Source organism: Hesperophylax consimilis, chromosome 1, assembly GCF_061612785.1.
Source record: "Hesperophylax consimilis isolate HC1 chromosome 1, BYU_Hcon_1.0, whole genome shotgun sequence".
NCBI classification, from domain to species: domain Eukaryota; kingdom Metazoa; phylum Arthropoda; class Insecta; order Trichoptera; family Limnephilidae; genus Hesperophylax; species Hesperophylax consimilis.
Genome location: NC_142836.1, coordinates 41874415 through 41899232, shown reverse-complemented (window position 1 = coordinate 41899232; position 24818 = coordinate 41874415). Strand labels below are relative to the sequence as shown.

At 35.6% G+C, this 24818-nt stretch overlaps 3 protein-coding genes and 1 pseudogene across 3 annotated transcripts in view; 2 read left to right on the top strand and 2 right to left on the bottom strand.

Moving 5' to 3' along the window:
• Positions 1-21807, bottom strand: part of LOC149426930 (sphingomyelin synthase-related protein 1-like) — a 41962-nt gene extending 20155 nt beyond the window's left edge. Inside the window, exons 1-3 of the mRNA XM_089634236.1 lie at positions 21159-21807; positions 14550-14754; positions 10558-10850 (exon numbers count right to left, since the gene is read on the bottom strand). Coding sequence (XP_089490362.1) covers positions 10558-10850; positions 14550-14754; positions 21159-21621 — 961 coding nt within the window. The 5' untranslated portion in view covers positions 21622-21807. The remainder of the gene's footprint in view (positions 1-10557; positions 10851-14549; positions 14755-21158) is intronic.
• LOC149426932 (uncharacterized) lies at positions 4794-6549 on the top strand (annotated as a pseudogene).
• On the bottom strand, positions 6857-9156 carry LOC149426931 (uncharacterized). The gene is made up of 3 exons (XM_089635144.1): positions 8969-9156; positions 8458-8654; positions 6857-7836 (listed from the first exon to the last, which is right to left on the bottom strand). Exons 1-3 carry the CDS (start codon positions 9097-9099, stop codon positions 6857-6859), a joined length of 1308 nt encoding a protein of 435 aa, XP_089491270.1. The 5' UTR covers positions 9100-9156.
• A 160-nt stretch (positions 21808-21967) lies between the features above and the next one.
• Positions 21968-24426, top strand: yrt (erythrocyte membrane protein band 4.1-like yurt). The gene has a single exon (XM_089639160.1). It carries the CDS (start codon positions 22169-22171, stop codon positions 24182-24184), a length of 2016 nt encoding a protein of 671 aa, XP_089495286.1. The 5' UTR covers positions 21968-22168; the 3' UTR covers positions 24185-24426.
• Positions 24427-24818: the final 392 nt, after the last annotated feature.

The window sequence follows — 24818 nt, the reverse complement described above, 5'->3', positions numbered from 1 at the left end:
GCATAGAATCACATACAAAAATAAAATTCATGGCATTTTACTTGCTTCAATAAATAAAATCCATTTTAAACTTTTTTCAAACTTTTTGTAATTTTTTTTTATTCTTATCTACAATAAACATAGTACAACCTAAAAAAATAAAACTCCTGGTATTTTGTGTGCTTCACAGTGTAGAAACGTTTTTAAAATAAGAAATCTTTATCATACAGAATTGTTCTAGGTTTTTTTAAATTTAGATACAAAAATAAATAAAATCCATTTTAAACTTTTTTCAAACTTTTTGTGATTTTTTTTATATCTATTTTTAGTTTGTAAACGTCTTCTAACTAGAAAAAGTTTGCAACTTGGCCCTGGCAACACTATCACAACTGTAGACAAAACTTTTAAGTTTTGTCAGTCGAGAGTAGAAAATATATATTTTTACTTGCTGAGAAAAGAAAGCTTATTCACTTGCAGGCAACAATTACAGCAGCGTTTTTCACAAGCTAAAACAATACCAGGCACTCGAGGTTTCCACTGCTTTGTTCCTCTGTCTGAAAATGAAGTTGGCACAAAAAGGATAAGTTCAGATTCAGATTATGCTTTGATTTTTAACTTCAGTGGGGAACGAAATCGCTCTGAGCAACTAAGTATGGTACAAATTTGTACAAACTCTTATGTAGCTTGCGTATATGACAACCATTGGTTTTTTGGACTTGTGGTTTCCAAAGATGAAGACGAGTGTGATGTATCAATCAAGTTTATGCATCCTTTTGGCCCAGCTCCATCCTTTTACTGGCCACATCAAAAAGAAGATATTTGTTTTGTTCCACTACAAAATATTTTTAATATCGTTGACCCTCCCACAACAAAAGGTTCAGGAAGAGCTTACTACTTTCTTGAAAAAGACGTTCATCATGCTGATCAAAAGTTCAACCATCTTATGGGTCAGATCAAGAATAAAAGTCAAAAATGAACTTGAACATTTATTTGTAAACAATATTATTGTAATGTACTTTCATTTAACCTAATCCTACATTGCCTGTTTTATTTTTATTGTATTTGTTTTTTAAAGAGTTAACTTTGTATTGAAAAGAGTTAAAAAGTTGATCTTGTTATAAAATATTGCTATGGTGTATGCATTCAGGGTAAGGAACAAGGTACATTATTTTGTTGGTGCCTTAAGCTTACATTGCAAGCTTACCAGCATGTTGTAAAGGACCGAATAAGTTTGACTTTTTTTATTTGCAAATACAGTATCTAGATTTTAAAAAACTTGGAACAATAGGGTCTTTTCACAGTTTTTTTTTATTGTCTAAAAAAAATAAGTAAAAAATTACGATAATAATGGAATTTTTATTTTATTTTTACGACGATGAATAAATTTTTTATAACACTTTAAAATGTGCTATTTTTAAAATGCCGCCGAAACGATCATTTCGCGCCGAATAGCTCTGTGACGTCAGCGCCGTCGATTCTGGTCATAAGTGATAGGTTTTAGTTAGTAAATGGTCCGTAAGTTACAATAGGGTCTTTTTACAGTTTTTTTTATTGTCTAAAAAAATTAAGTAAAAAATTACGAAAGTAATGTAATTTTTATTTTATTTTTACGACGATGAATAAAATTTTTATAACACTTTAAAATGTGCTATTTTTAAAAAGCCGCCAAAGCGACGTTTTCGCTCCGAATAGCTCTATAAGGTCAGCTTCGTCGATTCCCGCCAGTGTTACCATGTGCATGGTTTTTACCATGTTTTCATGGTATTTTGGGTCATTTCTAACTCCATGGTTCTTTCAATAAAACAATGTCGAACAAGACACCAAAAACCTGTACTTTCGAATGAGATACGAATTTTCAGCATGGGTCGCGTGGGGAAAATCCCAAACTTTAGGAATGTAGTTCAAACTTCAGTAGGTACCTATGGGTTCACATGATAACAATGTATATTTATCTACTTATTGTCTTTGTCAATAAATAATATGAATACATATTAAAAGAAATATTATATATCATGACTTTATGTAGGTACCAAAACTAACTGGCAGTGGAGTGCAGTGAATTTTCAGTGAGCAGATTGCTAAGATTGAAAAATACGACATTAATGATGTTATTATAGCTGAATTTTTTTTTTGTATGACGATTTTTTATCAAAGGTAGGCAATTTTTAATTATACTACCATGGCTAAAAAATCTTCACACAATAAATTGACATTTCGAAAACAAAAAAATCATTTTCAGCTACAACAACATCATTAATGTCGTATTTTTCAATCTTAGCACTCTAGCTCACAAAAAAATCACTGCACGCCACTGCTAACTAGGTACTGTAAAATGTAGGAAAAAAATTATTGGAGTTCTGGGAGAATTTTTTCTCCCTCGTCTCATGGACCTGAAAAAGTTATTTAATTTTCATTATTATTTAATAAAGTTCTACAAATTTTTCTTGACAACAGCAAAAAATTAAATATAAACTTTTGTTATTGTCCTATTATTGAAAATCCGTTACTGTTGTTTTCGTATTTAAATTCTCAATAAAAAAAACTTTAAAAAAGACATGTTTTTTTTTTCTTCAAAATTTGGTAAAACATGGTTTTTTGTTTTTGGGACATGGTAACACTGATTCCCGCCATAGGTGATATCTGTCAGTTTGTAAATGATTCGTAAGTCACAGTTGGTGTTGTTTGTTGTCTTCCAGTTTGTTTGATTTATATCGTTATATTTTTTCCGATGTCTTCTCACTTGCGATACAAGTATTGTTTGGTTCCTATGTGTGGAAATACTACAGTAAAAACGCCAAATAAGGTGTTTTTAAGCTTTCCCAAGAACGAGAAAATGAGGAAAAAATGGTGTAATGCAATGAAACGGGATCAAAGAAGAAATCCAAGCATTTCTTTGAAAAGTCATCTTCATTGTTGCGAAGACCATTTTAATGTAAGTTCCTATGGGTTGAAAATATTCTATATTTATTTATCATAATTTAACCTTTCCGGGAGTAAGTTTCGTGATACTGGCCGTGCTCCCGGGAGTGAGTTTTTTTTTTTTAAATAAAAAAAATATTTTTTTGATTAAATGTATGCATAATGATAGTATCAATGACCCAAAAATGGTTAAAAAAATCTTACTCACCATTTTCAGATTTTATAGCAAAAAAACCGGGATTGTTTTTTAGGAGTCACAAACCATTGGCACAGGAACAAAACGGTAAAAAAATCTATGCAACACAATTATTTTCACTTAGCACTATTATTGGAAAGTATATGGAGAAAATTTTAAACTATCTACATAAATTAGTATTTAATTAATACTGTTTTTTTTGTATGGAAATCCATGAAACACGGATGTACACAAAGAGCAACGTCACACTCATAGCACATGTATCTTGTCTCTTTTCTTTGAGGTTTCCTTATTGATGTGTGCTTGCACATAAAACAACGACGTTGTGCTTTGCTGCCTTTGCACTCTGTTTGTGGAACTGGCTGTGGAAAATGCCTTTCTGTAAGTATTTGTTTCAGAAACAATTGTGTTCATAATGTCTTTGGTAAAAAACAGTTGGAAAAGTTGCATTTCGAGATAACTGTCCTCCAAATTAACGTGCGTTTTTATACCGGACTGAAAATCATCGAAGTTGTGCAGTGTTGGAATGAAATTTGTATCATTCCATATCCTGGCTTCTTCTCGTCTCCGTTTAGCACTTGATTGGGATTCTACGGCAACGGGTTCCTCGTCATCAGAAGAGGAATCATCGGAGAATAATGTCAGGTCATCGATGGTTTCGATATTTTCGTCTTCATTGTCACTATTCATCAAAATATCAATGATTTCATCATCTCGTAAATCCAACTTGAGTAGGTTTTTGAAGATTTTGATAGTATGATTTCGTTAGAAAAATCACCACAAATTAATATAACTTCTCGCTGAGAAACACAAATAACAATGAATAAAGATTAAACACGTCGATCAAAATGCTTGAAAATTCACAAAACCACAAAAAAGTTATTTTAATACTGTTTTACACGAGGATACGTCACAAGAAAGGTTAGAGGTTGTAGGTTTTTGAAGATTTAAATAGTATGATTTCGTTAAGAAAAATCACCACAAATTAATATAATTTCTCGCTGACAAATACAAATAACAAGGAAAAAAGGTTAAACACGTCGATCAGAATGCTTAAAAATTCACAAAACACAAAAAAAGTTATTTTCATACTGTTTTACACAAGGATACGTCACAAGAAAGGTTAGAAGTTTCAAAACTATAAAAATTATGTGTTGACACAATGCCATGCACTTCGCTATGAACTCATAATCTCACTAAAAACAAAAAACACATTAAATTTAAACTGTTTTGCCTAGATATACCAACAAACTATTAAAAATCCGCGAGCAAATCATCAAAACACGTGCGCGCCGAAATCAACGGTTGCAGATTTCTGTTTACGTTCGAATTTGTATGTGTGACGTCATCAAAAATGAATAACTGCCTATATCTCTGTCGTTAATGAAGTTAAAGTGTTTTAAAATGGTGTAAAGTTGTAGGAATAGGTCCACAGATGGCAGTACGATGCACATTTACAGCAAAGTGGCGCCAAATTTTAGTTTGCGATGCTTGACGTGAATGGCCGTCCATACTCCTTTGGCGAAAGCGCACGTTGACATTCAATTCCGTCCATACTCCCGGACAGGTTAAGATAAATTCAGTATAACAACGATATTCTAATTTTGCGAGCATAAGCATGTTTTTTTTCAAATCTTACGATTGTTTTGCAAACTACTGAACATCTCTGCTGTAGTCATTGAGGTTTATATAGGTACTTAATGGCATTTATAATGTACATACATACATTTAATGTTAATTTATTTATATTTTAGCTTGAAGAAGACATTGAAAATTATATGAGATGCAGATTAATGGGTGGTATCATGCACTTGAAAAAGAATGTTATTCCACATGAATTCGAGTGCCAAAAAAAAAAATAGCCACTTCTCGGCAGACGGGATTGAAGCGTTTGCACATGGAAGTTATCAAAAGCGCTCTACAAGCAACCAACAACCAACCAGAAGAGCCAGAGCCACAGCCTTCCACCTCGGCACTGCCAGAAGAGCAAGCTGTAGCTGAAGCAGGACCTCTTCATGTTGCTACCCAAACTTGGTCACTTGCAACACAGGACAAGGCTGTTCAAGCTAACGTCAAATGTCATGTTCGTAGTAAAGCAACATCCACATCAAGGCGACAAACCGATATAGCTTGCTCACCAATGAAGTTTGATGTCAGTTTGACGGCGGAGAGGATACGACCTACACGAGCTGGTGCGACACATGTTGAACCCATAAATAAACCACTGGAACCTCAGGAAACAGGCTCATCGGATTCAGATATCATACTGGAGGATATTACGTATCGTCCAACTTCACCAGACTTTGCAGGTGACGACTTTGAGAGTCAAATTTTCAATGCTCAGATGCGCAAGTCAAGCCTGATGGCCCTTGAACGGAGTCCTAGGTTATGCCTAGGAATCCCAAAAAACATGTACCATCTGATATCCATTTTGGCAAACAAAATACCCACACCGGTAACAAATATTTTAGTAAGTTTAAAGAAAATCCGCTTGGATGACTCATTTGCCATACTGTCTCTGCAGTTTGGAATTTCTATACCATCTGTAAGCCGGATTTTTATGAAAACGGTCTTGTTAATGGACAGATTTTTAAAAAGCCTTATTATATGGCCATCTGCAAGCACAATTAGGTATAATTTACCCATAAGTTTTAGATCAAGATATTCCAAGGTACAATCTATTATTGACTGTTTGGAAATTCAAATTAACAAACCCAATAATCCAATCACTAACCTGGTCAGAATACAAGAGTTGTAACACGCTTAAGTACCTCGTGTCTTGTACTCCGGACGGATTGGTGAATTACATTTCTTGTGGTTATGGTGGACGCGCTTCAGACGCTACCATAGTCGAGGATTGCGGATACCTGGATGCTCTGCGGCCGGGCATGTCCATAATGGCTGACAGGGGATTTAAGAATATAAGTAATCTTCTTCAAATTCGACAGTGCGAGCTAATACGTCCCCCTAGCGTATTTACTAATGTGCTCTGTACTGCGGAAGAAGTAAAGCAAGCAAAGAGGATAGCTGCATTAAGAATCCACGTAGAACGTGTCATCAGCAGGATACGGGAATTCGATATGTGCAAAATGCACGCTTCTACACACCACAATCATATCCCCATCATGGATCAGATCGTAAGAATAGTTTGCGCTCTAATTAATCTACAAGATGTGTTAATTAAAGTGTAGAAAGTATGTGTATTATAAATGTTGACCAGATAACTCAGACAAGTGGCATTTTAGACTCCCTTTTAAAAGTTATTAAAAATTAAAAGTGATGAAAAAAAACTAGCTTATATAGGTTAAGTTAGATTATGGTTTATTTATTTTTATTTTTCATCACTTTTAAAGACTTCAAAGGGTTTCTGAAATTTCACTTTTCCATGTTGCCATGGAACCATTATAATTATATTTGTGTCATAGTATGATAGGAATAAATGATGATTGTGGTGTTTGAACGCATAATATGTGTATATACATTATATTTTTTAGTAAATAATTACTTTTAATTTATTATGTATCAACATTGTGTAATAAATAATACAACCTACGTTACTGTATTAAGTATTAAAATAATGTTTTCTACTGAAATATAGTTTTTCTTTTACTCACCTAAATAAAAGTACTTAGATTTTTACTATACATATAGTATATCCACATACTATACGTTGAAAAATGTTCCACTATATTCAATTGAAAGGTTATATCAGTAATGAGAAGGAATCCAAGGAAGGTAATAAAAACACTTTATATGTACATGTCACACATCTACCCATTTATATTTAAGTTTTTTAAATATAGCATTGGACCAAAATTGGGTACATTTAATAATAAGTTCTTTGCATAATGCTTCATCATACATCACATTACACTGTATGACTTTCTTAGAAGTCTCAAAGTCATAGTTAGCAACACAATAAAGTGCAGCTGGCTTCCGGGCAAAATGCATTTGTAGTTGCATCTGTGCCATGACTTTGGGAGTAGGTTCCATGGAATCGGTTAGGTAGTTTTTCATTGTCGACTCCTTCGCTGGGCATTTCACTTCAACAATGAAATCTTCTCCCAAAGCATCTGGAGAAGCACCAAAAATTGGATACTCCTTACTCAAAATGAGACCACACTTTTTTAATTTTATTTTATTAGTAGCCTCAATTACTTTTAAGACTTGTTCTTCGAGGATTCTACCACGCTGAATAGCTTTAGTCTCAAAGACTTTAGCACCGAGAATACTTTCAACTAGTGACCCGTCTAGTGTGCAGCAGTGAGCCGCTTCATAAAACTTTGATGCCGTCACCCTACCGTAACGTAAGTTATGCCATAGTATATTGTCAGACTGGCCGATGGTTTTATAGGCTGCCTTCTGACAGGCCTCAACAGTCATTGCCTGTTTACAATATTCAATAAAGTCCCCGGGTGTGGAGCCCATATTATTTCCAAAAAAATTACATTCCATGATGTGGATTGACAGATTTTCAAGAGGTGTTGGGTTTGCATAAAACTTAGTTAACTGTGTATTTATGTGAATGCTAGCATCTATCAGCTCTCTTGCGAAACTCCCATCATCCTCTGGCAAATCCTTATGTCCCATGGTCCCCATGTCTTTTGCTTTTATAAACTTCAGGCTTGTACCTATTCCCGCCATCTTGGAGCGTTTCCAATAACATTGGATTGAAGTTTTTGGAGGTTCCTCACTGCGTCTGTGGAGCCATGATAAGAAGGCAAGTGCGTGCTTACAGCCACCTGGAACAATGAGAAGATGCAAAAATTAAGTTACTTTTATTTTGAATGTATGCTTATTTGGCGCCATTGCAGATTGAGGATCAGACATTTTTAAACATTAACTGCATACTTGGATCCATGTTGTCGGAGGGAAGAAACATAGAAACCGGCAAATCATTCTTCAGCCGAGCTGTTGAACTTAAGAATGCGTTTTAGAAACGACCCCTTCTCTTGTGACAAATGTTAACCGTGTAAAAATGTGGGGCGCCTGTTTGGCATGTTTCTCGACTATGAACCAATGCCGAAGGGATCAGTAACACTAGGTCCATCGGACTATCTTTCATTAAAATAACAGTAGAACAAGGATAGCATTCCCACCTAACACATGTGCTCTAAAGATTGCAATATAACAGGGTCAGCAGTTGTGTACTATCTGCAGTATCTATGGGTCCTGTACCGTACGCACAGCTTCTGAGAGGCTAACTTGACTCTGTCTTCGATGGCGCCCCAGTACCTGGGCTGGTCACACCGAGTTACACCGAGCATATCAATGGAAATAATATCGGGAAGATTGCTTCCATTGAAGGAGACTAGTAGATATAAAAATGAGAGTAGAATAGAATACACAAATTAGGAACTAACCTTGGGACGCAGGACAATCTTCACACTTGCATGAATCTACAACCTCCAGTACTTCATTGCAAATCAGTGTTACTGTGTAAGCCTTTGTTCTGATTTTGTGCTCCGGAGTGACTCGAGCTTTCACAGTGCAAATATTGTCAATTCGTTTCACTTGGACATATCCCACTGCACTGTCTCCATAATTTTCCCGTGCTGATCTGTAATATACATAATATTGTTTATCAAAACATTAATCTACCAAACCATAGCATTATCAGCAGGCAGGAGGGAATGTTTTTTTGCAGATTTGACATTTAACATTACAATGAGAACAAATTTATTAATCTACAACCTTTGTATGCGGTTGTAATGTTCAATGTTCTACAGAGCATCTTCTGTCACGGAGGTTAGGAGGCTTGCTGTCTTGTTTCAATTTCATGAAAAGGGGCCAAAATAAACACTATTTGTTAGCATGTTTTTGAAATATTGAAATACATATAGGATTAGTGTGTATACAATATGTTATTCTTACCTTGTCGCTTTAAAACCTCTGAATTCAGCACTTAAAAAATCACTATTCCCAGCTATAAAAGATGCCATCATTATAGCGTCTATTTTAGGCAAATTGTCCGACTGAGCACGTAAAAAACCGCTGTCAGTCATTATAACTACACAATATTATTAAATTACTATAAGAAAATAACACAAGCGTCTTGAATAAATCAATATATCCGGTAAAAACTACAAAATGTTTTGCCTTCTGACAGCGACTCGGCGTTCATAGAAATGAATGATGTTGACAGTCGGCGGGCGTGACGTCATGATTCGGTCAACCAATCATGGTCCGTTCGGATTTGCCCAATTTTAGGCTGCTTTTAAAATCATTAATTATGAATGAAAATATTAAAATTGGAAGTTTTTAGTGCGATAATCATAATCAGAAAATTAAACTTTAAATCTTCCACATATTTTTAACGGTATCCCTAGTTTGTGAAAATACCCTATTCTGTATGATTAAGATTTCTCATTTTAAAAACGTTTCTACACTGTGAAGCACACAAAATACCAGGAGTTTTATTTTTTTAGGTTGTACTATGTTTATTGTAGATAAGAATAAAAAAAAAATTACAAAAAGTTTGAAAAAAGTTTAAAATGGATTTTATTTATTGAAGCAAGTAAAATGCCATGAATTTTATTTTTGTTAGTGATTCTATGCTATTTGTAGATATGAATAAAAATAAAAATTACTTCATTAACACTGTACCTTCCCGAGATATTGCTTTTTTGTAAAGTACCTTTTCCGTCCCAAAAATTACTTAAAAAATTACTTTTGGTAATTTTTTAAAGTCAAGTAGATAAATGTAAAGGGTTTATTTATTTTTTTCTGCAATCAGCATAGTTTTCTTGATAATATTGAAAATTTTCATTGCATTTGCACTATAAATGACAAAGATACAATTTTTTTTCATTGAAGGTACAAGCTCTTCCGGAGTGCTCGGAATATGTAAAAACGCTTATTTTGCCCAAACTTCAACTGCCCATAAAAAAAAAACGAGTTGAGGTAGGAAGGTAAAATTTGGTATATTTTCTTATCTATATGGAAGGATTAAAAATTTAAAGTTTCATCAAAATCTGAGATGGTGGGTGACATGGCCTGGATGATTTGGTGCGGATTGACCCGTGCTTGATTCCTCAGATTGTACATTCTATGTTCTAGAAATGGGAACTTTAGATCACTTATTTTTTGGCTGTCCTTCTCGAAACAAATATCTCTCTTCTATCAAGCCTAAAATTACCTCTCGTCCATTTAACATCTCATCTCTTCTCTGTTTGTATTCGACTTTAATCTTCCAATTGAAGTCGAATAAAAGAAAGTTGCCAATTTAAACAAAATTAATAAATGAATTCACCTTGCCTCTCTACGTAATTTGAAATGATGGTCTTGAAGGGTGAAACCCAGAAACATTTTTTTTTTTTAAATTCCAAAGTTGGAATCAATTTATGTCAAATTTGAAATTTGCTAAGGCGTTAACATCACCAATACCCGGCTCTAAAAGTTTTTTTGACCCTTTAGGTGTCAAAAAACAGAGAAAAAAAAATTTAAATCAAGTGGGAACTCACATTCTGTGATGAAGAAGTTGAGCAGGGTCAAGGCGACGGTATGCCCAGAGAACATGTAGTCCCCGCAGGTGCGCACGCCCCGCACCGACATGCCGGCGCCCGTCCAGATGGCGTACGCCTGGCCGAGGCGCCGGCTCCAGTTGGAGAAGGACTCCGAGTCCGAGTCGGGATAGTGGCGCGGCGCACACTTGAGGTGCCCCCCCGGCACGCTCAGCGACGTGATCAACATCGTGATGCAGCGCAGCAGGAACACGGTACCCGACAAGGCGAAGAATCGACGCAGCAATATGAACCTAAAAATTTAAACATGCCTGTATTTTAACTTTTACTCTGAAAAACTGATAACTTTGGGGGATATGATTTTAAATTCTCAAAGTCAAGTATTATTGTGATTAATTTTTGCAGCATTGTCGTGTTGCGCTTCCTCCTCCTTTAGCAACATTGCAGTATCCATCTACAGAGCAGTTTGAAGATTGTGGTGTAAAGAGCATTTATTTATGTATAGGTGAAACCGCGTTTCCTGCGTTATTCCTCTAAATTTGGTTTTCGGCACATAGTTTTGGAATAACCATTAAATATTTCACTCTGCTCGCATGATCGACTCTGTAAGGCTGTCTAAAATGTTGGCTTAGGGAGGAAGCATAACAAGGCACAATACCCTAAAAATCAGTCGTGATAACTGATTACTTTGCTCAATGCAAAGTTGAGTTATATATTATTTTACCATATTACTACAATTTTTTTTTTTAAAGAAAGACAAACAATTTTGGGTTAAGAATAACCTGACAATATCTTATCAGGTTATTCTTAACCTCTTCCTACATCCATCAAGTAATAAGGCAGGCCGCACGTGAGAAACTTTAGTTGCGGCAACAGTTGCATGCATCAAAATCCATTACGACTTTTTTTGAATTTGCATGGATTTTGGAATATTGAACTGTTACTGCAACTAAAGCCTCTCGTGAACGGGCTGCCTAAGTGTTACTTGGTGGAAGTAGTAAGAATTTATAAGTGGAAAATCTTGCTTATACAATGATGGAGGACTTAGCTAGCAGACGATTAAACCTGGAACGCCTGCGTAGGAACCTGACGCTATGGACTACTCAGCTACTAAACTGTCAATTTCAAATTGGCATCAATACTTTTATTTGTCAACTTGTAACTTTGTATCAATGACGAGTTGGGTTATATTGGTCAAAAAGGAAAAATAATATGACAAATTTAATACATTTGGTTGGACTTCATCCAAAAGTGTTAATGTTCTTTAAGAGAGAAATTTAATCTACAGTGTTCGATTCCAAAGTCAGATAAGCTCAAGGGCGCATTACAAAGAAATAAATTAAAGTAAAACTAGAGTTAAAATACCATTCCAATAGTGATTCACGTAAAATAATACTGGCAATTACAGATATCGCAGCCATGGAAAGTTTCAGATTTATGATAAAGTAGTAAAACAAAAAATATATAAAAACAATATTGCATTAAGCCCGTGACAGACCACGCTATACTCTCGCGGCTTGGCCTATTTCAGTATATCGCTAGCCATATATGTATTTCCATTGGGATTATATAGTGTAATCTGTCAGCAACATTAAGAAAATACAAATACAGATTTTTTTATATCAGGATTTGAGGCCAAAATACCTAACCAAAATATGGATAAATATATATTTTGTCTAGTACGGGTGTGAGCTATTAATATAGGCCATTAAATAATTCAATTTATCATGATTTTAGAGGCAACTTTGGCAAGTTTTTTGTGAGTTTAGTAATTATAAAAAATAATCTTATCCAACCTACTGTGTCAATAAAATAATGGCACATAATTTAAAAAAAATTAAACATAGTAAAAAAAAAAAACGGTTTGTTTGGGTCGAACATTTAATTTATAAACAAATTTTGTGTTTGAAAATAAATAAGTCCCTTGTTAAAAAAATTTAAGCCCATTGAAAAGGCTTTTATTTTTTACGAGCTGTACCCCGCCACGCGTTGCCGTGGCTCAGTATGTCTGTACAGATAGAGAAACAATAGCACGTGTTGCTTTTACGCCCGACAGATGCATGTTTTTACCTGTCACAGGTGACATCTATATAATACAGGTATCTAAAAACACACAAGAATTCGAAGGCAACGTTGTGACAAAATTTCAAAGAAATCGATAAAGAACTTTCAGACAATAAAGATTTTCGACAAACGAACATTCACATCTTTAATTATATAGATTTCATCATATGTACATAATAGGTACAGCAAAATAATTCTTTAAAATTATTATCATTGACTCACAAATAATTGCCAAAGTTGCCTCGAAAGAATGAAATATCGAATTCTTAAATGGACTATACAAGGTGTCCAGGTTTAGTGCATAAACTACAGGAGGTGATTCTACATGAGAGTACTAGTAAAAAATAGTAAAAACTTTTTTAGAAATTCCAACGCTTTAAGGTAGTTTTCAGGTTAAAAAGTTTAATTGTTTGAATAAAAAAAATAATATTATTTTGTGGAAAAATACTCTTGTATGGGAAAAACAGTGGGAATTTTTTTTTAACCTTTTTTATCTATCATCATTTAGAATCACTTCCCGAAGTTAGTGCACTTTATCACCGGACACCCGTATTTAACACAAATAAATAAAATACCTCACATCTGTACTCTTTATTCCTCCTTGGCCGTAATAGATATTTTCTATATCTTTTGATTTAAACAATATATATTCATCGTGTTTGGGTATTTTGGTCTAAAATCCAAAATTAAGTATTGTATGGAAAGACGGTGAAGTCGTTCCTCTTAAGACTTCATAATCTGAAAATACTATCTTTGAACTTGGTATCTGGACTGAAATTCAATACCTTCAACCTTCGATTGTTTGATTATTGTGAATTGGCATTTTTAAGAAAGCACAGCAGTTTTTCTTTTGATAGGATTAAAACGGTAACCGGATAAAATAATATGTTAGGTTTGTTTCTTTTTATTTATTTCTTTTTTTTCCGACTTTATGTCCAGGTTAAATCTTACCCACAGGAAAAACTAAACCCTTTCACACACCTTTTCACAAATGATCCATCTAGTCAATCCACATTATGCAAGTGCATTATATAAGCATAATAAATACAAAACAATACAAGAACAACACGTCAACTCACCAGATATCAAATGGGAAAATAATTCACCGACTCCAGATATTTTTATATCATAGGGTTCGGCTCGGTAGAACTCCTAACTGGACCTATAAATCCTACTGATCCCTCAAAATAAATATTTAAAAAATCTTTCGTAATCTTACATGTATTTAAAATGACTGATTTTTGGATTTTTATTTATAAATTCTTAGACAGATCTAATACGCCTAAATTTTGAATGAGAGAGCTAGGTATAATGCCAAGATAAAAATAATAATTATAAATAAATATGTATATATATTATTTATTATGCATTCTATTCATATCTGATTTCACAATGAGTTCAACACTAATTGAGTTGCTTTTAAATAGTATAAAATAAATTTGCTATCCACGAATGTCTGTGCGCTTACTTCTTCTAAACTACGCAACGGATTTTGGTAAGGTTTTCGCTATCATTTAGAGAATTTCTTCCGGAAGGTTTATATGTATAATCGAAGCATTTTATATTTAAAGAAAGTAGAGAAAAGTCTTGGAGCAACGCCAGGTACATGTCATCTAGTTTAAAATAAGTTAATCCTTTTTTGTCTCCAAATAAGAATCTAATTGAGCTTTAAACTGGTTTATATTAGTAGAATCGATGACATGTTGTGGAAGTTTGTTCCATGCTTCCACTACTCTATTTGCAAGTAAGTGTTTCCTAGGATGCGATGCAAAGATTAGATTTATATTTTTGTTGGTGATGAAGATTTCTCGGTGCTAGACCAGATAAAATTTTGAAAGTCTCAATCAAGTCACCCTTTTTTTAAGGTTGGCAATCTTAGTTTCTCGAGTCTATCTTCATATTGCCTGTAGTATATATAAATATATTACCTGTGTTTATGGAACAGCAGAACGCCGATCCAAATGGCCATGAGAACGGAGCCCGTGATCTCGCACATATCGAAGGCCCAGGGGATGTGTGGGACGTTGTCGAGGAAGAGATCAGGCAGCGGTGGGTACTTCTTCATGTCGGGCACCTTGTCGTGGACTATCACCATTACCACGGCGGTCACCCATGTCACCAGGAACACATAACCTAAACAAATCAACAATAAAAATTATCATTTAGTTATTTTTATCCTTTGTAATCGCGCTAAACATGATTGCACTTTTTCCGGGAGAAATAAAATATTAATATTCAAAGAAAGCATTTTGTGGATTGATAACCCAACCTAACATAACCTAACCTATCCTATCATAACCTATAATAACCCAACCTAACCTATAATAACCTGTAGTAACCTAATCTAACCTTTTTCTTAAAAAATATTTCTTTATTTATAAAACATACCTTTATTTTATTTTTCGAGTTTGGCCAAAAAAATTCTATCCAATCATATTGTATCAGGAATACCAACAAAAGAAAATGTCATCAACAGAAATTATTCCAGCTGTCATCCGATACAACGAAAGCAAATTTTCACATTTTTTACGTAATTAAAAATTAAAATGCTAAAATTAAAAATTTCACAAATGCAGTCCTTTTATAGTAATTAAGGTAAATCACAAGGTTTTATTTTAAAATATTTCGTATTATCCGTGGCCAGCGATTCCGAATAATTACCAAGACATCTTCTACATAACAGCTTATTTTAACGTAATATTTAAGTCGTTCTAGATTCTAGATGCATACACACACGCCCGAGTAAAACTGAATGTGATCCGGCAAATCAGGAACGCAGGTTTTGGCCGAGCCAAAGTTTCAACAAAATTTTGGTTGAAACAGAAACCATGGCCAAGATGCATTTATTGGCCAAAAGAAAAATCGAAACTTCGGTCGGTCACAGTAATATTATTACATTTCATAAAAACATTTATTTCATAATGTATAAAACATAAAAAAGCTGTTACAAAAAGAACAATAAGCTGTTCCAAAAGAACAGTTATGTGATCATGACTGGGCCATTAATCTTTATAAAACAGGAAGACACTTTGTCTGCAATCAATTCAATAATGTACAATAACAGCAGAATAAAAAATAATACAGTACAGTCATACAATCTGAGCATCTGTGATAAATCTGTTCCAGGTGTCAGTGTACTGTACGCACTCTTTTGTGACCTCTGCTTATTATTGAGCTATACCTGGGACCACGTAACGTTTTTGGAATTTTCACCAAATGTATTAGTTACAAAGATATTACGATAGTAAGATAAAAAAACATTTTAAAATTGATTTTTACACTTTTGTTTTACGCATTTTTTCTACAATTATTATATATAACTCTGAAAAAAAGAGCATTCAAATTTAAAAAGTATGTCGAATCCGTTTGTATATGGAGAATGCAGACAAACGAGCTTAAAATTTCTTTGTATTACAATAAAATAGAAGAAGATTTTGTGAAAACTATAGGTTAGTTTGCAACATACATAATAATAATAATAATTTTATTCCAGAATGTGGGGAGGTTAGTGCAATCCCACACGTCCCATATAGATATACGTTTTTTTTTTTTGTATAATAGAAATAAAAAATTAACAAATAAGGACAACTATGCAGGGTGTGGTCTTGAGTGCGCTTGGGCCCAGCGCTCACTCAAGAGTGGCGCTTGGTGCTGGTAGGCTGCGGTCACCAACGTGTTGGCGGAGGCCATTAGCCGCATCCTGGCTCCAGTGACCCGGTGTTTCATCAGGCCGGCAAATCCATTCAGTCCTAGTTCCGTGAACATTGTCGACGCGCTGCTGTATCTTCGGTATCCAAATATGATTCTACAGGCGTCATTATATTGAATTCGGAGTCGTTCCATCAAGCAAGTTCGGTAGTGACACCATGTCTCACACGTATACAGGCCAGTACAGAATGCGTTGAACAGTAATTTTTTAACGGTATTGCTGCATTCGCAAAATCTACGGGCAATCATATTAGACACTATGCTTAGTAAAGTTTGGTCACATCATGTGATCCATTGGTGACCATCCAAATACGAGGATATCACATATTATGTAATACTTTAAGTTTCACTAAAAAGACGCACCGCCCTTACTTATAAACACAGTGTAAATATAACGGGGTGCGTAATGTCGGTACAGTGAAAAATTTGATTTATTACCACAACTTTTTTTTGTTAAAACGACCTTAAACCAAGCTTAAGGCCAGCTTTACCATATCAACTTTTAACATGCGTTTAACAATATTTTTTGACATATTATGGCAAATTTGCACAAACATCTTGAGCGATCGCTTGCCATAATGTGCCAAATCTATAGAACCTAAAAATGTTGGATAAACGATGAAGTGGATTCATTGCCTTCAAACCGCAGTAGATAGTGTTCATATGTTTCCATATTTTGAGGAATGACGTAGATTAAATAGTATGATAAATACATGTATATATATATTGTACACCAATTGCTCGAGTGGATAAAAATCTAATTAGTAAGGCACAACATAATGATGGGATAGATTGCGTTGAAAAGGTCAGCTGTAGAGTTTAAATAATATTTTAATCATGTGTTGATTGAGTGTTACCCTTGATATTTTAATTTTTAATCCATTTTGAATAATTTTTCATAGTTCCCCAACCCCTGACCTATAGGTCATATAATTACATACTATTTAATATTTTTAATTTGTGGCCTCCAAACATTTCTTTGCATTTTGATATTTTCGCCAAAGTCTCTCAAAGATATATTAATATATACAATGAATTAGCATAGCTTTATTTATTTTCTTAATTCAAAGGGTTATTTTTTTCGCTTGCGTTTGGAACAAGATTCAGAGCTGTAGCTCAGCAAAGTTATTTTTTCTGTGAACGGAGGTTTCTTCAATTTTCAATTGATATTATCATATTATGGAATTTATTCAAAACATATGCTATTTTAGCTATTCGCAAATGATATTCATAAAACGTGCAAATATTGACGTCCGATCTTGCAGAAGCAGATGCAGATAGCGTATTAATAGCTGAAATGCATTTAGATATGAGATAAAAAGCAATTGAAACAATAGGTCAAGCAAGGTTGTATTAATAAAGAAAGATTATTTCTAAAGTCAGAGGGATTTCCATATTAAACCTCTCCTGAATGATACGAAATATTTTAACATCATACAAAGAGATAATCTTTTTTTATCTCACGACATTCCTTAAATTAGGGGAATATTGTGAGCCTGTTGGATAAGGGGTAAGAGAAGAGAGGAAGAGAGGGTTTGGGAACTGCATGGATATTCAAATATGGTCGCCAAATATAGCTAAAGCCATTTCAAGCAATGATTCGATTCTAAATAAGTCCATCCTGAAGGGTCATGACTTTGCAGCATGGTGAAAAATGAATTATTTTTTACATCTCCCGAAGGCAAAGCATCTACAACTGGCAATAGGCTATTGATGGGCTGGTTCTACAGGAAAATCTAGTTGTGCAATGGTTTTGCTGGTGGAAGACCTAGTTGTGCAATGGTTCTACAGGAGGAAGATCTAGTTGTGCAATGGTTTTACAGGAGGAAGACCTAATTGTGCAATGGTTCTACAGGAGGAAGATATAGTTGTGCAATAGTTATACAGGAGGAAGATCTAGTTGTGCAATGGTTTTACAGGAGGAAGACCTAATTGTGCAATGGTTCTACAGGAGGAAGATCTAGTTGTGCAATAGTTATACAGGAGGAAGATCTAGTTGTGCAATGGTTTTACAGGAGGAAGACCTAATTGTGCAATGGTTCTACAGGAGGAAGATCTAGTTGTGCAATAGTTATACAGGAGGAAGATCTAGTTGTGCAATGGTTTTACAGGAGGAAGACCTAATTGTGCAATGGTTCTACAGGAGGAAGATCTAGTTGTGCAATAGTTATACAGGAGGAAGATCTAGTTGTTCAATGGTTTCCACAACACGTAATTCAAATATTATCATTTAATTTTAGTGATTCAGATTCATGATAAACAATAATAACAAAGAATCAATGGATAAATATATTAAAATGGGGCAGTGTGTTTTGCAAACAATACAGTTGCACAAATCCAAGTCACATTAAATAAGATTGGAATAAAATACGAGTTAGAGTTGCGAAATTGAATGATTTAGAAATTAAAATATTAAAGCCAAAGATTAGCAGAAAATTCACAATAACTAAATCCCAATAAGCCAACACACTGTCATTGTTTGATAATAAAATAACTGTTTAAGTACTTACAATATTATTCATCACAATAGAAAATTCATAATGCCAATAATATTATGATTGTGGTATCAAGCATTAAACTTTGACCAGAACAACCCATTTATCAATCCATGACATCAACAAAAATGTTGTTAGGAATCTTATCATTTGGCAAACCTACGCAGTGTTAAAATGTATGCGTGTATTGACCTTAACCCTTTGTTAATCAATTGATCTCCACGAGTTCTGCATGGAACGCGTTCATTAGAAAAGTATTACGTGAACATGCTTATGAATAAGTACGCACTTAAATGGTATTAATTGTTATTTTTCAATTTTTTGTCACTTAACACTTCAAAAGACAATAAGAGCCAAGAAGAGAGAAGATGAACCAGTAAGAGCCAAAATTAATCTGTTATAACTGCATTAACAACACACAAATAAAATTACTATAATAGTTCATTATGCACCACTCTGCATACAAATTATTTGAAAAGTTTGTCATAAAATATGGCTGCCAGGCAATTTCCCCCGCACACTAGATTTGGCTTCAATGCAATTCATACAAAATCACACTAATGTTCTGTCCAGGGCGTTTTAGGTCCACGGTAAAAACTGTAATAACACTATTTAGCCGCTCTACAATAACATTGTAATGGAATGCTACGAGATCATTGTAGTACGTTCTAGGACATTCTCGATTTTCTGTTTACCCAGCGAAGATCGCCTCTTGTACCTATGAAAATTATTTCAAAAACATATCGATCTACTTGAAACACTCGAGAACGTACTACGCAGGCAGACAGAAAATTCCTGGCTGTAGTTGACGGGAACCGTATATAAGTGCGGCCGCATCGCTACTGAGTCAGTCGATAGTCGAAACTCGTTTCAAATAGCCGTACACCGCACCAGCATACTGCAATGGGTCAGCACCCCGCTCTTACCTCAACGCGCCGCCATGGGCCACGGACCCACTACGCCTGGCGTTGCACGACCTTAAAGGACAGGCTACAATTAATCATAGACTCAGCGGGAAATTACAACTGTCTCCAGGTCTTGCGACATCTTCCCTGACCTGCGCCACCACTGCGAGCCCATCGTGCTTGCATCATCTGCCGACCAGGTCCATCGCACTTTCGGATTTCTTCACACGGGAGCATCAGGAAGACCCATTGTCTTCACCAGTGCTGAACATCATCTACAAGTCCGGTCTTCGCCCGCAATGACGTAGAGCCACCGACTTTGACCATGATCACTCCACCACCGTTCATCTCCGCTTCTTCGATGTGACCATCGGTCTGGAGGATTTGCCGTCGACTATGTCCACCGACGCGGTGTCGATCTTCGGCCTGGGTAATTTGCCACTGATAATGTCCACCAACTGCGTCGAGCGTCGGTCAAGAGTCATCGCAACATCTACACTGACTTCAATAAATGCTGCGATATAGACAAAATCTTTCATTCGTCTCACCTTACCATCCCCAAACCATCATACTTAGTCTATTGTCGGAAATAAAATAAAAAATTAGGGTATTTAATGGATTAGAATAAAATATTATTTAAATTAAGAATCAGTGCATAACATCATGTGACATACTTATGGACATACAACAGTTTGGGTTCTTATTAACAGCTTCCTGTCCACCACTTTAGATCTGGCAATTATGCAAAATTTTAAGTAGGTATGTTGTGCTGGCACAGAATTGTTCAACTTCATGAACCACTGTTGACATAATAAACTGGGTTAGGATAGGATATATTTGGGTACCACTATGTTCATGCCTGCTTATTGCCACGGAAACGAAGCCGATCAGCTTTTGAATGTGTGGTTTTGATTTGATAGAAGCGAAACTAAAAACAAAAATTTTAACATGCAAGCAATAGTCATTGTTCAATAATGGTCATTTCGACTTCTTTTGGTGTAAGTCTTACATTGAATGAGCTACTGGCTTACTTTTACCTCCTTCATATAATCCAGGCCTCTTCAAGAACCGCATTAATAAATCCCTTCGTACGGCCCTTACCTTAACCTGCCTCACAATGCTGCCCAACCAGGTGGCGATATAGTTAACCTGCTTTACACTGTACAGACAGGGGGGCTCTTGTAAGGTATCCCGAAAAAAATAGAGATTTCCTTTCACATTAAAATTTGATTCAATCATAAAAAATGCCATATATTATTTTAGAGCCATGCCAGGCTGAAAGAACTGTTCTTCGGTCTATATTAGAGAATCATAAATTAAATGCATTCTACTAACTAATTCTACTACTAATGCATGCATAGGGAAAACATCATATGATAATGGAAATCATGATTTCTTCAATCAGAAGCAAATGTAACAGGATACTTACATAGACTAAGGAATGCTTTCCACACCTCCGGTTTGAGCCTGGAGGCCCTGCCATCTTCAGAAGCAGGTCTCGATTGTGCATCGTGTTCAAACTCATTATTATTCAATTGTTCTCTGCAATCATTCACTCCTCTTACAACATCGTAACCTAGATTTGATAAATTAGATCCCATGAAATTGACATTGGCGGAGGTATAATGTTTTATTAAGGGCTCTGCTAAGCCCAATTGGACCATAGCAGTTTGATTTTGTTTCTGAAGACATTTCACTGATAAAAACAGACGTTTTCGGTCCCCTAATTGAAGAGCATTTATAGGATTTTCACTGAAGTCTCTTTCGTTCAAACTTAAAATACAAGGTCCGTCTAAAACATTATTCGTTATAACACTTATGACGTCTACGGACATTTTCTCTTTTATTAACCAATCTTTGACGTCTAAGTTGGTCCAATTTATAACTGACATTTTGGTAGATTTGTATCACAATGTAAAATATTAGAATCCTTTTGATTTTGTACGCACGTTCATTATTAACTCTCAAACAAACGCAACAAATGTTATGCAAATAAAGGAACCAATCGCGCACTCAATGACGAATTTTAGAAGAATAACAGTGAATATTGAATAACATTCTGAACAAACGTCAACAGACTCGAAGTTGCCATTTGAAAGGCAAACGGCGAATAGCAGATCTAACATTCAACTAGTGTACGAAGTAGTAGTGTAGTTACGAACAGGCAAGGGACACAAGACACGTCATATAACGCGTTTCCGAACGCTTAAGATCGAAGCTAATTGGATAATGGGCGTTTTGGCTATTTCCTGGTTTTGACATAAGTCTTGATTAGTAGTGTTGTTTTTGATAAGTTGCTTTTTATCGCGTCGGCTTTTATTGTATCAATGAATACTTACTTTGAAACTCAATTGCCCAATTTGTGTTTTCATATCGTGCTAATAAGTTTCATGTACTTGTGGAAATGTTGATAGTGAGTGCATCAAGTTAACCATTAAAATGCTAAGGTTTTTAAGTAGAAGGGGTCGTTCCAACCATGTTCGCGGTAATAAACAATCGGCGCAAAAAAATTTACAGAACAAACATATTATACAATGCAGGGTGATTCTATTGGACGATACGGACTTGACTATAAACTTGTCCAAAAAAGCGAGTGCAGCTGACCTGTACGAGCAGGTATTTTATTCATTAGATCTAATCGAAAAGGATTATTTCGGCCTGCAATACACCGACACAAACAATGTCAAGCATTGGCTCGATCCCACTAAAGCTATAAAGAAACAAGTCAAAATTGGCCCCCCATTCACTCTTCGGCTCAGGGTCAAGTTTTATTCTTCAGAACCGAATACTCTTCGCGAAGAGCTTACTCGCTACCAGTTCTTTCTGCAGCTAAAGAAAGATATCTTGGAAGGGAGACTAGAATGTACCCAGAGTACGGCCATAGAGTTGTGCGCCCTGGCTCTGCAGTCCGAGCTAGGGGACTTTGATGAGTCGTCTCACACGCCTGCCACTGTCTCGGAGTTCAGATTCATTCCCAATCAGACTGAAGAGACAGAGATATGTATTCTTGATGAATTCAAGAAATGCAAAGGCCTAACACCCGCACAAGCAGAGGTTAATTACTTAAATAAGGCCAAATGGCTAGAGATGTACGGTGTTGATATGCACATTGTTTTGGGAAAAGATGGCTGTGAATATCACCTAGGACTTACTCCTACCGGAATTCTGGTGTTCGAAGGTCCTCAAAAGATTGGATTATTCTTTTGGCCAAAAATCAGTAAGCTGGATTTTAAGCGAAAAAAATTAACTTTGGTGGTGGTGGAGGATGATGACCAAGGGCGCGAGCAGGAGCACACCTTCGTGTTCCGTCTGCACAATGAGAAGGCTTGCAAACATCTGTGGAAGTGCGCCGTAGAGCATCACACTTTCTTCAGGCTGCGAGCTCCCATCAAGGGACCGTCGGCCCGCCAGAACTTCTTCCGCATGGGCTCCAGGTTTCAGTATTCGGGGAAAACTGAATACCAAACTACTCAACAGAATAAGGCGAGACGCACTGTTCAGTTTGAGAGAAGACCCAGTCAAAGGTTTGCTCGGAGACAATCTCATGTCTTGAGAGAACGAGAAAAACAAACTTCGACCAAAGTAGAAACCAGCGTTCCCTCCGGCAGTGCAGAAACCAGCACCATTCTCATCAATACCTCTCTGCCTGTGCCCGAAGCTGGAATAAGCAAACCTCTTTCTCGGAACTGCAGTGAACGTTCCCAACAATCGACATCGGAACCTGTCGACATTCCCAATGCTATTAAATTGGAGCACACTAAATCTATCGAAGTACCGGAAGCTTCCCAGGTTGAAGATATATCTAAAGAAGAATCTATTTCCAACAAAGTGCTGTTCAAAAAAGATTCGATGAAGAAAGACAGTTTCTTACAAAACATCTCCATCAATCAGGGATCGTCTTGTAGTTGTTCTTCTCCGGCAGACACCCACGTCACCAATCCGTTGAATGATTTACTCAAAAGTCTGGTTAAAGAAAAACTTCACACTGACGACTCTAGAAATGAGGTGCGTAACGAATTACTCGTGGACACATCCCTCTCTATGGAAGTCCCCAACAACCAGGCTAAATACTTTGGCTCTTGCGGAAAGCCCTTGCCCCCGGGTCAGCTAAAATGCAACATACTGAAGGCCAAGGATAGTGAATTAAAGTTCTTTAACGATTCATGCAACGTGAACCTTCCTTCACCTTCCTCCCCATCCCCCAAAGTATTGAATGAGCCCCAGTTGACGATGGAGCGCCCCAAGACCCCCAATTCCTCGCAGTACGTGTCCATCGTGGTGGTGGAGCCTCCAAGCAGCGTGCCGGCACCTCCCTCCCCAGCCGAGGTGACCAGCCCCTCCATCACGCAGCTCTCCCCATGGCTGGTGACCTCGGAACCCAGCTCGCCTACCACCACAACTGATAAAGACATAACAATCATTCACAGGAAAACTGTAATCACCACCCAACTTTGAGATATGTATAAACCATTTTAGGTGCCGTATTTTGTTATTATTTTTATCATATTGTGATCAGAGTAATTTATGTTTTCAACTTATTTTGATGTAAGTACTTAAACATCTAAAAGTGTCATTTTGGTTTGAATTTTCGACATTTGAATGTTTTAACGAAGAATAGAAGTGCCTTGGTTCACATTTATTATGAACCAAAATATCTTATTCCCACAAATTTACAGTATAACACTATAGTTATTCCTTGTGATATGTGATAATAATGAGCTATTTATATTGAACAATATAATGTATATTTATGTGTACATAATGTTATAAAAAATTTCCTTGCGATTTAAACCATATAAAGACTTTTAAAAAGACTTGAAAATATACAAATTACCTAAACACTTAACAATATTATAAAAATCATTATACATATTAATAAACCTGCATGCAAATTTTTATTAAACATTTATAATATTAAAACTTTACTGCAGGAATCAGTATTGCTTTGTATTATACATTTTATGTTATTAATTAAGACAAGGTTTTATTAGGTTGATTGTTAAATTGTATTGTTTGAAAGAAATAATCAATTTGTGAAAGGGAACAGAAATAGAGCTGACAAAACTATGTTTTAAAATAGGCTTCAGTA